The sequence below is a fragment of the Manacus candei genome, unplaced genomic scaffold, assembly GCF_025592945.1.
Source record: "Manacus candei isolate 608988 ecotype Guabito, Panama unplaced genomic scaffold, ASM2559294v1 h1tg000037l, whole genome shotgun sequence".
NCBI classification, from domain to species: domain Eukaryota; kingdom Metazoa; phylum Chordata; class Aves; order Passeriformes; family Pipridae; genus Manacus; species Manacus candei.
In genome coordinates this window covers 9,892,073-9,908,903 of record NW_026138085.1, presented here as the reverse complement: position 1 = coordinate 9,908,903, position 16,831 = coordinate 9,892,073, and the positions used below count along the sequence as shown (strand labels likewise).

The window sequence follows — 16,831 nt, the reverse complement described above, 5'->3', positions numbered from 1 at the left end:
GCTCTGATTTGTCTTGAACTGTAAGTTAACTCATTGAGGTTCAGCTTTAGCTGGAGGGAAGCAGCATCTCATGGAAATTTTTGGGGTAGCTTTAGCAATGCCCTTCCAGGCTAGTTCTGGGAGTACTTTTAATAGGGAGAATTTGCCCCAGTTGCTGCCCCTTCTTTGCGAGGGAAGAGGGTGAATAACCTGTTGTGTGATGGTGAAGTGGCAGGAGTTGAGAGTGGTATGTCCTGGTCATTGTGCACCTGTGACACCAACCATGTGGTTGGTTGTGTTAGTAGATAACTTCTTTATAGAATCATGGAATGGTTTGAGTTGGGAGGGACTGTAAAGACAATCTAGTTCCAATGCCCCTGCCATGGGCAGGGGCACCTTCCACTAGACCAGGTTGCTCCAAGCTCCATCCAGCCTGGCCTTGAACACTTCCAGGGATGGGGCAGCTGCAGCTTCTTTGGGCAACCTGTGCCAGGGCCTCACCACCCTCACAGTAAAGAATTTCTTCCTAACATCCAGTCTAAACATACCCTCTTCCAGTTTAAGAGCATTGCCCCTTGTCTTGTCACTCCATGCCCTTGTAAAAATTGCTTCTCCAGCAGACCACTTAGCCCAGGCTATCCAGGTGCCTTCAAATGTCATCTCTCTCTCAAGTTTGTTCTGTTAGGTTTTTTTTTTCCTGATACAAAAAGCTGTTGATCTTCAGCCAGTTCAGCCATATCTGGGAGTGGGTTGATAGCTTGTAAGAATTAGGTGAACTGCTTGTCATCTCTTTTTCCTGTTAGGAAAAAATACTGATCATTGAGTTTTAAGGAATAAAAGTTGGTTGTGGGGAAGGCAGTGGACTGACCCTCGCCAAGCTTTCAGTTCTAACTAATAAGAAGTAAGTATGGTGAGCAGCTTGTTTGTAATTCCGGGTGTATGGGCTGTAGGGAGAAGCACGGAAATTGCTGCCCTGGCAATGAGGAGGTTTGAAGAGAGCACTGGAAGTTTATGGGACAGAATTGTTGCTGCCTTCTGCCCCTGGCACTGATGATAGGGCTGGCTCATGGGCAGGGTGTGACTTACCCAGCAGTTCCCAGTGTGGTGAGATCTGCTCAGGAGATATCCCGTGCTCCTGCTGCAGGGCCCTGGGCAGGTATCTGCTGCACACTCACACTCAGAGGAAAAAGCCATTAATGTCATTGTTTATGCTGTATTGGTTAATTATCCTTTGGATGTGGCTGCCTCCTTTTATTTTCTTCCCTGGCTTTGATTCTGTCCAGTTCGTTCCTGAAACAGGCTTGGCAGGATCTTCCTCCCTTATTCTCAGGGGTCAGTGGCTTCCTTCTTGCTTTTCTCTGTCCTTGTACACAATCTTTTTTGCTGCCCCAGCCTTTCTTCAAAAGCATGTTCTGTCCTTTGCTTCATTGAATAATGTCTTGTTTATAATTAAGTCAGGAATAAACTGTAATAGGGCTTTCTTGGCCAATATTTCCACGATGGCTTTCCAAAGCAAGTCTGAGTTGGAAGTGTGCAGATCTACAGTGGCTGCAGATCAGTGCTTGGTATCTGGACAGATGGCTCTTTGGGTATATGAAGTTGAAAATATCTGTAACAGTAGATATATCTCTGCCCCTTAGTGTGCAGTTTGGTCTTGCTGTGGCTCTGCCAAGATGGTCACATCCCTGGTCATGCTGTTGGGGCACGTGGACTGTCTGCAGCTGTGCCTCCAGCAGTGCTGGAGGGGCTGGTGCTGCTCTGATTGTTATTCAGAGATGTCCAGTGCTGCAGGAGAGGTGCAGCCTGTGGCTGTCAGCCTTGTGTGTGTGTTTGTGGGCTTTCTGCTTTGTGCCACTTCTTCCAGCAAGATTAATGGATTGAACAGCAGCTTCCAATGACAGAGCCAAGAGTGGTTACTGGATAAAGGTTATTTTCTCTACTTTTTAATGATGTGGTTATTTTAAATGTAGGAATATTGGTGACAGACAGTTGAGGACTGGCAGTATTATGTACCATAATAAAATCTCTTCAAAATGTAAGCTTTCTTTCCTTGATAAGTTTCATTATTTGCTGTATGATGAGAATTTCAAGAGGGTGAAGGTACTTGGCTTTCTGATAAAAAGCCTCCTTCTCATGAAGCTGAGCACCAACGTTTGGTATTTCACTCAGTGGTTTGCACACCATGTTTGGCACAGTACAAATTTAAGAGGTGACTTTGCAGGTAGTGTTTGTGTCATACTGCTGCTGAACCTCTGTGTGAGCCCTTCCACAGTGATCCTCTGGGTCTTGCATCAGTGGAGAGGGTTTGATTAAAAAAACATCTGCAAGGTACAGTCTTGTTTTGTCCAAAAATAGCACAAAGTGATCTGAAATGCTGTGTATTGTCTAGAGTTTAGGCTGTAGTTTGTCATATCTGAACAGTACATTAATGCCAGGCAGTTGATAACAGAGTAGACAGTACTGACTCCCTTTAGAACACCTAACAAAACCGTGATGTTGCTCATCTATGGAGGAAGGCCCTGCCCTTCCCTTCCTCACTAACCTGCTTTGGATTTCTTCGTGTTATCTCCACTGGAGTTACAAAGTGGTACCTACCTGATGTGCAGTGGCTCACAAGTTTTCTTGTTATTTAAACACTTGAACATTTCCACCCTGTGAAGATGAACAGTGCTGTGATCAGATGTAGGGACTACATGTGATGTTTGTTGTGTTTTAAAAACTTGGGCTTTTCCTCACAGAGAAATTACCATTACTTCAGGGCTGAATTTTTGGCCATCAGAATATATCAGCAGTTTGATCTTGGCATAGTAGATGGTAATTGTAATAGAAATGAAATTTGCTGTATTCTGACCCAAGAAATATATGCTTTGGGGCTGTAATTTTTGCATCACACAGCAGTTTAAGGGAAGAGCCTTGATGTACCTGGAAAGGGCAACAACTGCTGCTTTCGCTCCTCTGCTGTTGTTTTTTTAAATGTTTTGAGTTTTAAAACTCACTAGCGAAATTTTTTTTTCCCGTGGAAATGTACAGGCATCTCTGACAGGTTGGTGGTATTTAGGGAGAGTAGAGAGGAAAATCATGCAAAGACAGTGACCTGCCACAGTGCATCCTGTCATGAGGCTCTTCCTTGGAGTCATGGTGCTTCCTAATCTGCCTCTGCAATCTCTGTGGGGCCTTTGTGGTGGGTGATGATGAGTTCAACACCTAACTACTAATTCCAGGGAAGGGAGAGAGCAAACCCCAGAGGAATGAGAATAGCTGCTGACTTCTTGGAAAGAGAGGTTTAGGCATTGTCTGAATAGTTTCTTGAAAGCCACTTTTTCATCCGGGCACCAGTGTGGGGTGTTGGAGGGTGACAAAGAGTTGATTTAAATGCAGACTTGCCTTGGGGCAGGGGTTGTGGGTGTCCCTCCGGTGGATCAGTGTGAATGGCTCTGGCAAATCTCCAGGATGGTGCTTTTACTGGTGGTTTTACTGCTCCGTTGGACTGACTGTGCTCAGGTTACAGTTGTCATTAAGATGCACATCCATTGTATGTGTATGCACGACATCAGAGATAATCAATTTTGATATATATGTGCCCCTTAAAGCCCAGGATGGAAATCTGTGTAAAGAATTTGAGGCAAAAGTCACATTTACAGGAAGAACACAAGGTGGAAATGGACCAAAATAAGAGGGGTTTTGCATCTGAAAGTACATCTGCATTTAAAAAGTAGCAGTCAAGGCAATGTCTCAGGTGCTCATGGATGTGGACACTGCAGCAAGGCACTGGCAGAGCAGGGGGCTGCAGCCCCTGCCCAGTGCTGTTTCACCTTCTGGTTCCTGATCTGCTCAGCTGTAAGTTATTGTGTGGGTTTTGATGAGTGAGTGCGAAGAATTTCAGCAATGTAATCTGTAACATCATTACCTGCTTTTTTTTCATATGACAGGATTTATCCTTTTGTATTTTCTTTAACCACATGAAGAAAACCCATAAAACTCAATCTGAAGCAGACTATACCTTTTATTAGAGAGGTCTGTTGTGTTTTTGTTGCTGGGATGTCGAACTGGGAATGGCAAGAGACGTGCCTCAAGCAGGGTGGTGAGCAGGACAGAAGTGAAGCGAGAAGGTGTGTGTTTGTACTGTGACAGCTTTAATGAGGAGCATATTGCTCATGCTTATTGGCAGGAGAAATACCTCCAGCACTTTTTGGAGCTCCTAAATGCTGAACCCACTTGGAATGTGTTGGTGGGTGCTGCTAAACAGGCAGGATACATCACAGCTGGGCATAGGGACTCCTGATTCCTGTGAAAACCTACTGTACCTTGGCTTGAAAACCTACTGTACCTTGGCTTGGCTCAATTAGTCACAACACACCAAACCTCTCCTTGGCAGAGGTTTCTGCTGGATGTGCACATCCAACCAGAGAGCAAACGGCACAGGATCTGCTCTCTGCTCTTGGACAGTGATACAGAAATGGCATTAAGCAGCCTTAGGGTTTGTGTGTTGAAAGATTTTGGCGTTTTCATGGCTGCTGCACAGCCTTGGGAAGCTGAGCGGGTTTGGGTGACTCTCTACAGAGTTCATACTTGTGAACGGGTTTTGGAGACAGACAAGGTCAGTGTGTCCATCTGTCTCCTAGAGGGGAGTGGCTGCTATTGTGCTCTCTTTCTGCTCTGTACATCCCAACCTCCCTCCCAGCCCCCCCAGTTGATAAAACCTTACTTTGCTGTTCTCATCACCTTTCAGTCAGAAAAATTTTGCTGTCTCTTCTACTACTTTTTCTGGATGTTTCAACCTTTGAAATGAACAAATTGCTGTGAGTGAAGTAATGAGGGTTAATATTTACGTGCTCCAAATATTTACGTGCTCAAATGTGGTTTGAGTGCAGTCATTTACAAGAGGTCATGTTCCTTACTAAACTATAAGAAAAGCCTGCTCAAATCCTCTTATTGTTTTGTTTTTTCAGAAGGATGCTGAGAACTATTGTGTTCTCTGAAGGGGTAGGAACCACAGTAAAAATAAGGCCTTGCTTTTTAATGTAAATGTCGTCTCTGCTGTCTGATGCAGTCTGCACACAGGGGGGAGGCAAATCTCTTCAAAAGCATCTGAAGCTTTAGTGATTTCTTGTGTTCTATTTTTTCCTTGAAGATCCAAGCCCAGAAGAAACCTATTCCAGTGAAGTATGAAGTTGGAGATCTTGTTTGGGCCAAGTTCAACAGACGCCCATGGTGGCCATGCACAATTTGTCATGACCCAGTGCTGGACTGTCACTCAAAAATGAAAGGTACTGTATCTACTCAGACCGCAAAGTGGAGGTGTTGTGTATGGCAGGGTGCTGCAGTTTTTAATTAATTTTAAAAGTACTTCTGGCCCTTGAAAGGTGTGAAGAAATAGACCCTACTGTGGAAGACCTAGATCCATAAAGCAGTCCTAAATCAGGGAGATGGCAGGAGGAAGAGGGGGCTGGGGGCTGGTGGGAGTGACACAGATAGCTGTTGGACATGTAGGCTTTTCTTCACAGAGTATAGGAGGGACGAGTAGCTGGGCTGAGCTCAGGGTGGTGCAGAAGAAAGAGCAGCCTCTCAGAAAAGAGATGCAGAGAAAAAGGAAGAGGATCAGAGAGGTGCAGCAGGTGAGGAAGCAGAGCTGGGAAGACTGGAGTGTGTGAGGACACAGAGAGTTGGCCAGTCTTGGAGAACGGGAGGCTGCAGAGGGTGAGAAGCGGAGTGTAGAGTAGCAGCTGAATGCCTGAAGGTGTGATGGGAATGTGTGCAAGGAAGTGAAATTTTTTGGGTCTTGTTTGGCATGAGAAAGCAAGTATTTTGGAGAAATACTGGAAAACCCTGGAGATGGAGCCATGTATATGAAAGTTTAGGGCATAGTGTGAGTCAGCTGAGTGTGATGAAGAGACATGGAGGAAATATGGCAGAGCTGTATGTGCTTGAACACAGGGGAGAGCCAGGAACGAAGAGAGTCTTACAGGTTCAAGACAAAGGTATGTGAGTGATACAGAGAACAGAAGGGAAGTGATTAATCATTTGCTTTTAGGATCATACCAGCTGCCATGGGGAGACTGCCACAAACAGAAAGGCTTAGTTGTTCCTGGTTTCCCCTTCTGATTCTTTTTGTTCCATGGGCAACTGGAAACCCTTTGAACTGTTGTCATCTGCCACCGACAGCTCTAGACCTGTGAGGTTGCTACTCACTGATGTATTTCTCTCCAGGATTTGTGGCCCTTGCCAGCGTAAGGACAAGTGTTGGGCAAAAGTGGACTTTTTTTGAGTGGCTGTCAGCTCAGAGTCTGCTGCTATTTGTCTAGAGACACAAAATAGCTTTTCCTACATGGTGCTCACATCATCCCCAAGCCTGGTTGCTGTATTCTTCTTACTTGCTATTTCTCCACCTTCCCCTTCATCCTTTGGGAGACATGCATCCTGATTCTAGAGAATATTGGATGTGCTGTTTTAAATAGTCTCTTTCCAGCTCTCAGATTTCTGTTGAAGATATTTCCAGAAGATTTGCTGACATATATTCTCCCCCACATCCCTCCTCATGACAGGATTTAATGTATATAGCTGTCCAGTATTCCCCTCTCAGCCTCTGTATGAGGATTTCTAATAAAGGAATTCTGCAGGGAGAAAATGTGATATTAACAAATTCCTTCAAGGCCTGATCTCCAGCCACATGGTGGACTCTCCCATCATTGTTTTATCTGTGTTCAAACCAATGGAGCTCCGGGGAAAATTGCATTTTCCAGTTGTGGCTGTACGTGGTCTGCTGGTCTGCTGGTCTGCTGGTCTCCTCTTCCCAATGCCAAAGTGGCAGAGCAGGTGGATCTGAACTCTGGTGCCTTTGGGCAGGTAGAGCTGCTGGGCTCTGTGTGCACTGTAGGAAGCAGAGCCCTCCTGCCTTGGCTCTCTGTTGCCAAGGGAACAAGCCCTTCAAAACAAGGCAGGTCGCTTCAAACTCATCATCTGTGCAGAAACCTCTTCTCTTGGGTTTGAGGAATGATGTTTTGTTCAAGGCAGTTTGCCTTTTTTTCAGCAAGCTCTCTGCTCAAAGATTTTTGGAGCTGGAATTTTGAGGCTCAGTGGCTCAAGTCCCAGTACTGTGAATGGGATGGATGAAGCCTGCCATCTTTGTCCATGGTTTGAGGTTACTCTGTCATTATTTATTATCCTCTCAGTGGTCTTTGTCAGAATCTCACTGTCAGCATCTCTTGAGGCCAGGCTGCCACGCTGTGCTGGCACTCCTGGAAGAGGCATCACAAACCAAATGGGCTGGAAGTCTAAGCTGAATGTTCATAAGGAGAAGGTTAAGCATACTTTGCAGCAAAATGCAGGGAGAACTTTATATCCCTTGTTTTCAAGCCTCGTTCGCTCTGTTCTAATGCTTGTGACCTGTTTTTTTTCACCGGCACACCCAGTACCGGTTCAGTTCTTACTTGTACCGTGTCTGCTCAACATCCTTGCACAGAAAGCACCTTTGAAAAATCTTTGAATGTGTCCTTACAATTGAATTTCTTCTCTTATTGTGCACCTTTGTGCCCCAAAAATGGACTCATTGCAACTAATGTTTTGTCATGTTGCACCTAATCCTTGTAGCGTGTGTGCATGTGTTTGTTTATATGTTTTGTGTCCTAAATAAGAGTTTGTTTGTTATCAAAGCATTGAGCAAGATGGGATATATTGTGGTGGAGGAGGCTCAACCTGTGTGAGTAGATCATATTCAGAAGGATGTCAGTTCTGGGTGTTGCCAGCACCGTTGTGTTTTCCCAACGGTCAAGTGGACTGGACTATTTAATCATTAATCAGGGAGCAGCAGAAAAGAAATGTCCTGCCTGGTTGGTATGTTGTGCCTCTCAAGGAAAAAATATTTAGATATCTTTACCATTTTCTTTGCAAACAATCTCTGCTCTAGGAAGATGACCCATCATTAATCTATTGTTCATAAGAAAAAAACCCAAATAAAAACAGAGTAGCAACATAGAACATAGACAGCAGGGATCAAAGGGGTCTCCCTTAGTTTTGAGCAGAAATCCCCAGAACTGGCATTCATGTGGGAATGTTATTAAGCAAAATGTGATTGAAAATTATCTGGCAAATTGTTACCGCTTTCTGTGATTATTTTTGTGTGTCTTTATTCTGTTATATGCAAGGGGTTAATTATGTTGAATTTCTCAAAGTAGTTTCCAGTGGGAGACCATACCGAGAGTACTATGTGGATGCCTTAGGAGAACCTTCAGAGAAAAGCTGGGTTGCTGGGAAAGCTATTGTCCTCTTTGAAGGAAGACATCAGTTTGAAGAGCTGCCTGTTCCCCGGAAAAGAGGGAAGCAAAAGGAAAAAGGCTACAAACATAAGGTGAAAGATCTGTTTTCTTCAACATGTTTTTGATTCTTTGAATCTGCACAGTACAAAATATTCCTTTATGCCTGGCATTGCACTTTGACAGCTTTCTTCTGTGAGATTGACTGCGGCAAAGCAGCGAGGGAGGGTATCCTTTGCATCCTTACATCAAACATAGTTTATAAACTGCCAGGAGTTTTTAGGCTCTCTTTGGTGCTGGGGTGTGGCCTGCTGCTTCTATTGCCCTGGACTCCTCTGGGAAGCAGAGGAGTCAGGGCTCTGTTGGTGTGGGATCTGTTCAGCAGCACAGCTATCTCCTGATGTTTATTGCAGCACTGCTAAAAAACTTCCTGTGCTCCCTGGCAGCCCCTTTTGGCTGATCTGAAGCAGAAGTGGAGTTGCACGCTTCACTAGATCACTGGCTGAGATAAAGCAGTGGGGTTTTTAGCCCTGCTTCAGTAATTCTCTTTATAGAAACCTGTTAGGACTTATAATTTGACTTGGAAAACGCTTTGTCAGGGAGCCTGTGGGAATGAGTTTTGTGGCTCATCGCACCATCTCCGTTTCCAAACATAACAGCGCTGAGCAGTTGTAGCCAGTTAATGAAATGTGACACAGGGGTCTGGTCTATGTCTTTAGGAAGGTGACTGGAGAAATTAACTTGTTAGAATTGCTGAAGTGAAGAACTACACCAGCTACTGTGTTACTGTAAGAGAGCACATAGTTACACTAGGCAGTGATATCTGGTTTTTCTTTTTTCTCTTATTCTAGAGCTCTATAACCTATGTTAATGCAGAACCATCAGATCGAACGTGCTCTTGCAGATATGAGTCCCTGGTTGCAATGCTCTTACTTGGTTTTCCTTTTCCAAAGCCATGTTCGGTATCTTTTTTAAGGACTTCCCTCCTTGTGCTCACAGCCCCCCAAAAACAAGTGACATTCTCACTAGTAACTTTTCTGGTTCTAGAATTGCTTGACTGGAATCTTGTTCTATATGTAAATGAAGTGCCAAAAAGGCTGCAGTAGAGGAAATCAAATGATTTTTTAATCTGCTGAAATGAGATTTTGCTGTTTGGGTATTTTTTAAAGGAAAAGTCAGAAAATTTGAGTTGTTCTTCCTGCCTTGGAATTGGTTTTGATTTTAAGAGCAGTTGTGAAGCCTCTGATGTGCTGTTGTGCAGCCAGAAACTGCCCAAGCACATAAGAAACAACTTTCTTGCTGATTTTGGGTGTTAGCAGAGGTTCCTGTCCAGTATAAGGAGGGATTTTGTTTTTAATAAAGGTACAGAGTTAAAGCTGGGAGACCTCTCAGCAATGAACATCATAAATTTGATAAAGTGCATCTTAGATGTGTGTGGATCTCATGTTTGTCCCAAGGTGAGTTGGTGGAGAGGGCAGATTAATTCATGCTCTGAGTTCAAGGGATGCAAGAAGAATCAAGAATGAGCAAAGCAAACAGGTCTGCTCAGATATTTTGTGGAAAACAATGTGGCATTTGCCTTGAGAGCCTTGTTGGCTGTTACTTTGCATTTATGTGCCAGGGATCCATACCATATGCGTTCCTGTTATAGGCTGTTGTATTCAGGATGTGTTGGGGTGCCAGGACATCTGGTTCCTGGGAGACCTGTGGTTACAAGGACCTTTTTGCTGTGTTGGGAATGCACAGGAGTTACGCTGTTATGCTCAGCAGGAGTGCAGGGTGCTTACCCAGGAACAGTGCTTCCTGTGTCCCCTAGACACAGTCTCAGGGAATCCATGTGACTATCTTAAAGATGCAAAATGCAGGAATGTCCCTCTGTTCTGTGCCTTGTGCTCCTCAATTTCACTTTTATCTCATTGGGTACCTGCTCAAATATTGTCTATTTTTTTTTTGTCTCCAACTTTTTAAGGTTCCGCAAAGATTTATGGCTAAATGGGAAGTCAGTGTTGGACAGGCAGAAGACATTCTTCTCAGAGGGCCAGAGGATCAAAAGTGCAGCCAGAACTCCAGTGAGCCGGACAGTGAGAAGGACATGCAGTCAGAATACTATACCAATGGCCCTGGAGCAGAAAGGGACAGGCAGCTGAACGGCTGCTTTAAATCCTTGGCGTTTGACTCCAGACACGCGGCCAGTGAAAAAGGAAAATTGCACATTAAGCCACATGTGAAAAAAAGCTCTGAAAGCAGAAAAAGGACTAGAGTAAAAAAGAGCAGCGTGAGAGGGGAAGCACCTAGGGGAGAAATCAAAGACAAAACACCAGAGAGCATAGTTAGAAACACAATTGCTGGGGACCTACCAGAGAAACACGCGTCTCATGAACTTCGCCGGATTGCCAACAGCCTGACAGCATCCAGCAGCACCAGGGAAAACCATTTGCTTTCCTCATTTGGAGAAAGACGTTTTGAAAAGACACCTTTGAAAACGGACTGTGAGAATCGTAAAAGTGATACTCTCAAGAACACTCTCCAAGGGGATTTGTTTTCCAGCCCATCTTTTGAGAGAGAGAAGAGCTCCCTGGGCATTTTGTGCAGTTCTAAATTACAAATACATTATTCTGCGTCTGATGCTGGTATTGAGAAAAAGCAAACTGAATCGGATTCGTCCTCTTCCCTCTCTGATGGTGGGGACAGTGATGTAGATACCATGGACCAAAATTCAGAGAGAGCCTCTAGTGCTCTTGAAGTTAGTGATTCTTCAGATAAAGTGGAGAAGGAATTTCCTATGACGTCAAGTGGAAACATTAAACTTTCCATGTATCTTTCTCAGAAGAGCAGCAGAAGGGCCAGGAAGAAGTCATACAGAGATCGCAAACCTCTGGGAGGTTCAGTAACCAGCAGACTTGATGCTGAATTTGCAGATGAAGAGCTGGAAGTTGGCTTCTCTGATGCTGAGATGTCATTGATGGCTCTTGAGTGCTCTTCGGATGTGAGAAATGACAATCTTTCCCCAGCAAACAAGCACACTACCCCCCAAAGTGTCTCCAAGGATAGCTCCTGGCCTGCTGTTGCAAATCAAGCAATCTTAAAACCGAAAAGCATGAAATTACCCCGAATCAGGAGTATAAAATGCAAACATAAAGAAAAGGTTGGTGGGTTGGAGCCTTCTCTTGCGGAAGAGGAGGGTGGTGTGAATTGCTGCTCTTCGGATACCAAAGGTTTCTCTGGCCTTCAGAGAAGTGGAAAAGTCGATGGTCAGAAACTATTAAACAACATGCATGAGAAACCCAGGGATTCTGCTGAAATCGAAACGGCTGTGGTGAAGCACGTCTTGTCGGAGCTGAAGGAACTGTCTTACCGGTCCATGAATGATGATGCCAGTGACTCTGGCACTCCAAAGGCCACAGTACCTTTACTTTTCTCTTCTGCCTCTGGTCATGGTCGTTTGCCTATTGAACCAGATTACAAATTCAGCACCTTGTTAATGATGTTGAAGGATATGCATGACAGTAAGACGAAAGAGCAGCAACTGATGACTGGTCAAAATATAGTCCCATTTCGAAATACCAGCACAGCTGATGGTTCTGGAAGCAATTCTGCGAGTGGTCTGAAGTCTTTGTCTATTGTAGGTCCCCCATATAAAATAGAAAAAAATGGAGATTGTGTCCAGGAAACAGTAAATCCAAACTCCGCTATAAGCAACTCCTCATTTTCACGCAATCCTCCAACCAAGTTGACGGGGATTGGTTCTGGTAAAAGGGAGCCTGCAAGTGCTGCTGTTTCTGGGACAAATGGCACAAATTGCGTGTCCAAACGCAACTGTTCAAAATCTAAGCAGTCATCTAAGCTTGGAGATAAAACAATTTCAAACAGAAAGGACTTAAAACCAGGAGGGCCAAGTAAGTTGCTAAGTCGGTTATCCAGAGATTCAGGAGAACATGCATTCCGTGTGCATGGTTCGGTTACCAGTCCTCTAGGTAATGAGGCAGAAGATACTGAGAGGAAAGAGTGTATTGATTTAACAGAGCATTCAACTGATGAAGACTCTGCCTGTTTATCTGATGACAATTTAGGTCGTATTGGAAGGAGACCTGAAGCTGGTAGAAATGTTGAGAGCTGCAATTCTGCTGAAAACGGGCAGAGTCCAGACTTGGATTCAGAGGCAAATAGTGAGAGCTCTCTTGGTGATGAGTCTAATGATATAAATCACGTAGCACCCAAAAAGCGATGGCAGCGTTTTAACCAAAGCAGTGCTAGATCTAATAAGCACATCAGTAGATCTAGGGAACAAGGAAACTTGGAGAGTGCCTTTGGCCTGAATTCTCGTGGCTTTTCACTGAAGGGAAATGAGTGCTTGGGACGTAGGCATTCCCCTCATTCAAAGGTGCTTGAGGGAGACCTGGCAGTTCAGGACTTTGAGAATCGTTTAGACTTAGTTGATAAACATTTGAATGTATGTGGTAAGCCAAACACCAGTGTGATGGACTCAGAAACAAAGCTTGGCAACTTTGCTCCCCAGTCTGAATTCTCTGCACAAGGTAAGGGAGCTGGACTTGCACCAGAGTGTGTATTTGTATACATTTTATACTTTTTCATTTAAAGGATAAGTTATGGATCTTGGGGCTGTCTGATAATGTGGAGATGTCTACATCTGAGCAGAAGAAAATGTACCTTGATTTGAGTTCTCTGTAAGCATGGAGAACAAAGATGGCTTGTGCTCAGGTTATTGGCCAGAAAGTTTTAAATACATTACAAATCATTAGTTTCTGCACCATGAAAGGTAAAATGAGCATCCTTCCCTAAGCTTGGGATTATTTTTAAACTTGCATCTTTATAATGTGTTCCTTAGAGCCACGTGCTTGGTGTTAGTGGGGTAGGTCAGCGCTAGAAAGTTGTCTGAAACTAAGCCTCAATGGCTACTCTGATTTTATCTTTTGTAGTGCTGTTTGACACAGTTTGTCTTTTTGATTTGTTCTGTAGAATCTCATGAAGATTATGTGTTTGGGGTTTTTGGGGGAATTTTTGCATTTCAGTGTGAAATTTTACTAGCTGTTAATAACAAGTTGGAGAGTCCCACAAATTTCCTAATTTGCAGCTCTGATGTGGCTGCCTGATGGGCAAAGAGGAAAACAGAAGGGAGGGAAGCTGCCAGGGAGGCTGGGCTGGAGGTGGGTCTGAAAGATGGCAGAAAAAAATGAGGCAGCAGCATTGTAAGGGAAGTGATCTAGGAAGGAGGAGGCCTCTGAGGACCACAAGATCAGACAGCCCTGCCTCTCCCACAGTGGTGGGAACATTTGGTTAAAACCAAAGAAAGAAATAAAAAGGTGTGTGCAGAAGGACAACAGAACCACATTTGACACATACCATCCTCAGAATCCACGGGAACATACATTAATAAAAACAATAAAATTAAATTTTTGCATACATTTCACCAAACTAAATTGCTCTAATCTACTTGCAATATCATAAGTTAATAGAACTCGTCAGAATTTTGAGCCTGTGTTATTTTATCACTTATGTATTCCCTCAGTACACATGTTGATGTGTGTATTTTGCTCTCAGTGGTTACTGGAGACTGCCTGCACCTATGATTCAATGTGGCAAAGGCATCTCCTGGCTTGGAGGCTGTGGGACCTGCCCAAGGCAAATCACAGCAGGCACTGAAAACGAGCCCATAGGGTGTAACAGAAGGGGTAAAAGTTCTGATTTTAAATCATGACCAGCTTAATGATTCACTGACTCCTCTGGTTGGGTCTGTGTGTTTCTGAGGACTGAAGTTTCCACAGAGCAGTTGAGAGGATACACATTGTTCTGGGCTCTGCCGCAGGAGTGTCACAGCCAAGGGAGTGAGTTCCTCCTCTGCACTGAGATCCAGCCGGGTTCTCATGGCTTCATGCTGGTTTTGCAGTTGAAGCATCCCTGCAGTGTTGCTGTGTGAGATGAAGATAAAGTCTGCAGAGAGAGCTAGAGAAGAGGAGCTGCTGAGAGGCAGTAAAGGCAGGAGGGTAGTGGCAGAGGAAGGCAGCAGGCTCCTGGGTGAGATGGCGATGGTGGAGAGGAGTGTACACTGTCCTGGTGCTGCACACAGGGGTGCAGCAGTCAGGGCCTGGGTTTGCTTGCAAAAGTGCCAGAACAGCAACCGCAGTGTAATCCAATTCCCCTGCCCTAAATAGCACATGAGCCCCGAGAACACCTGCCCTTTGTGGATAGATGTGCCGTGGGGAGGCACTGGAGCTGCTCTCTGGGCTGCTGTAACATCCCCAGTGCTGGTGGTACTGAATAAACCTCTACTGCTGTGAAAAGACCATTTCTATATGTCAGGCAAGGCCAAGTACGTTGAAAATAGAGAGACTGATGCTGGAAGCTGAATTGACTGCAGCTTACAGAAGAGGAGTTTCCTCTGCTTGCCAGTGCTTTGAGAGAAGATGTGACCCATCCTTGTCTGCAGCAGGCTGAGTTTCAGTGTAAGAGATCACAACAGATTGCAGTCACAACTGTGCAGTTCCCCCTAAGCTCAAACTTTAAAATTTTCATCGTAGTTAAATGGCAACACTTGGCATATTTTTGCTACAAACTTTGCGATGTGATTTAAAGCAAATAAGGCAGAAGTGAAGATTAGTGGAATTTGCTGACGTAAAACAATTTTATAGTTTCATCGGGTATGTGATTTACCACTGCCAATCAGACTGCATTTGGAATTCTTGTACGGGATTCCCTTTGGGAACAAAAAAAGCAGTTAAGCCAGGCCTTCTGGCACAGTGCTGTGTGCTCTGCTGCATGGCTTTGGGGCTCTAAATAGTTGCGTGCTGAGGATACTCACCCTGTAACTGATTAAATGCTGAAATGTGTGTTTTACCCAGACACCTGTGCAGTGTTAATAGAGGCTGAAAATAGCTGCTTTTGAGAAAGTTGTTTCTTTCTTCTCTTTTGGCTAAGTTTGACATTTTCATGCTTGTTTAACCACAAAGCCACAATAAAGTGTAGCAGTCTTGTCCAACATCCCTGTTCTGAAGCGTTGCACTGGAATGCTTTGCTTTAAATGCTTCCGTTTTAAAGAAGAAAATGCCATCTCCTACAAATTAAAAGAGGCAAAGAGAATATTTACTGTTTGTTCCTAAATTTCCAGGAGACCACAGATGTTTTCATGAATAGGAGAAATCTTTGGGCAGAATTATTTAGTGATTTTGAAAGCTAAAAAAAGGAGAAAAGTCAGAGCAATTCTGGAAAGGAAGAAAACATAAATCTTGCTTTTGCAGCTTGTTGAGAAGAGATGGTGTAGAGTGTCAGGGCTCTTTTTTTAGGAGCTTACCATGCATTGGGGTGTTGAGGAAATACATGTTCCTCTGTGGTGGTGCCATGTTGTGCAAACACAAAAGACGTGAGCCCTGAAGAGCTCGCAGTCACTGGCTCCCTGATCTCATTGGGAAATAAATAAAGCAACAAATGGGCTTGCAGTAGCAGATGGGGAATTTGTAGTATATGAAAAAATGCCAGGGAGGAGAGGAAGGGAAGGAGTTAAGCTTAAGTGTTACTAGTGATACGAGTGAGTGAACTGCATTAAGGGAAAACAGTGTTTTCCTGTGCTCCTGCACTGAAACCAAAGGATTTTGGATAAACAGCAAAAGCGTTTGAGTTGCTGATGGTCTTTGGTTTTGGTAGAAGTGCTGCAAAAAGGTTAGATGTAGTTTGTAGGGAGATGTTGGGTGAAATTTCAGGAGCCTCTCAGTCTGTTTTTTGATTTCTTAACTTGAACTGCTTGAAGTCTCTTGGGTCCTTAAAAACCCTACCTGCCCTGTCAGGATTGTGGAAAATAGAAAGCTCAAAAATTTTAAGGTTGTTTCAAAGAGAAAACGTGTTGGCTCTTCCCACATGGACCCTCTGGAAGAGAAGGCAGGAACAACTATTATCCACAGATCATGAGGAGAGTTTTGCCTTGTGATAGTCTCAGAAACACAGTCTTGAAGCTGCTTTCCTTTTTCTTAGCACATTCAGAGAGGAAGCGCCTTAGAAAGCCAAGTAAACGGCTTCTGGAATATGCAGAAGAATATGATCACTTGTTTGCACCCAAGAAAAAATCAAAGAAAAACCAGGAGCAATTGCAAAAGGTGGGTGAAGGCCAACATACTCTTCGTGGTTATTGCTTTGGGGCTCTGGTCTGTGTGTGTTTATGTTCTTGGTGGCTGAGTGTTCTTGCTGTGTGCAGTGCCATGCAGGATGAATGTTTTCACCAACATGTTTCACCACGCCAGGTGAATTCTGTGGTGAGGTCTGAATTTGAAGGAGGTCTTCCTGCACAATGCAGTCCTGACAGAGATACCCAGCGGGGGCCGAGTTCTTTGGTTTCAACTCCATCTTCAACCAAAGAATCCCCTCCCATCCTTGAAGCAGAGTGTTCCTTCTCAGAACTAGGATCCCACTCCACTGATCACAATAATCAAGTTCCAGAAGGACCTTCAGATATTCCAGACCTGGTGGTGCTGTCTGCCTCAGATGCTTCTGAAGTTTCTGCTTCTCCAGATGCAGAAGAGGGATTCCTGAAATCAGGTGAGTGGAAGGTTGTGTGATTCTGCTTTCATAAGTGAAAGTGTCACAAGTTCAGTGGAAAA

The 16,831-nt window shown here is 44.2% G+C and overlaps 1 protein-coding gene across 10 annotated transcripts in view; it reads left to right on the top strand.

Annotated features, from left to right (window-relative positions):
• Positions 1-16,831, top strand: part of NSD1 (nuclear receptor binding SET domain protein 1) — a 61,519-nt gene that overhangs the window by 12,908 nt on the left and 31,780 nt on the right. For 7 of the 10 annotated variants that reach the window (XM_051794362.1, XM_051794360.1, XM_051794357.1 and 4 more), the window contains 5 exons: positions 5,111-5,246; positions 8,148-8,323; positions 10,198-12,763; positions 16,209-16,330; positions 16,475-16,769. In XM_051794362.1, the coding sequence (XP_051650322.1) occupies positions 5,111-5,246; positions 8,148-8,323; positions 10,198-12,763; positions 16,209-16,330; positions 16,475-16,769 (3,295 nt within the window). Of the gene's footprint in view, positions 1-138; positions 4,089-5,110; positions 5,247-8,147; positions 8,324-10,197; positions 12,764-16,208; positions 16,331-16,474; positions 16,770-16,831 lie in introns of those variants that run through there. The other 3 variants (XM_051794367.1, XM_051794359.1, XM_051794365.1) reach the window with 3 other exon arrangements.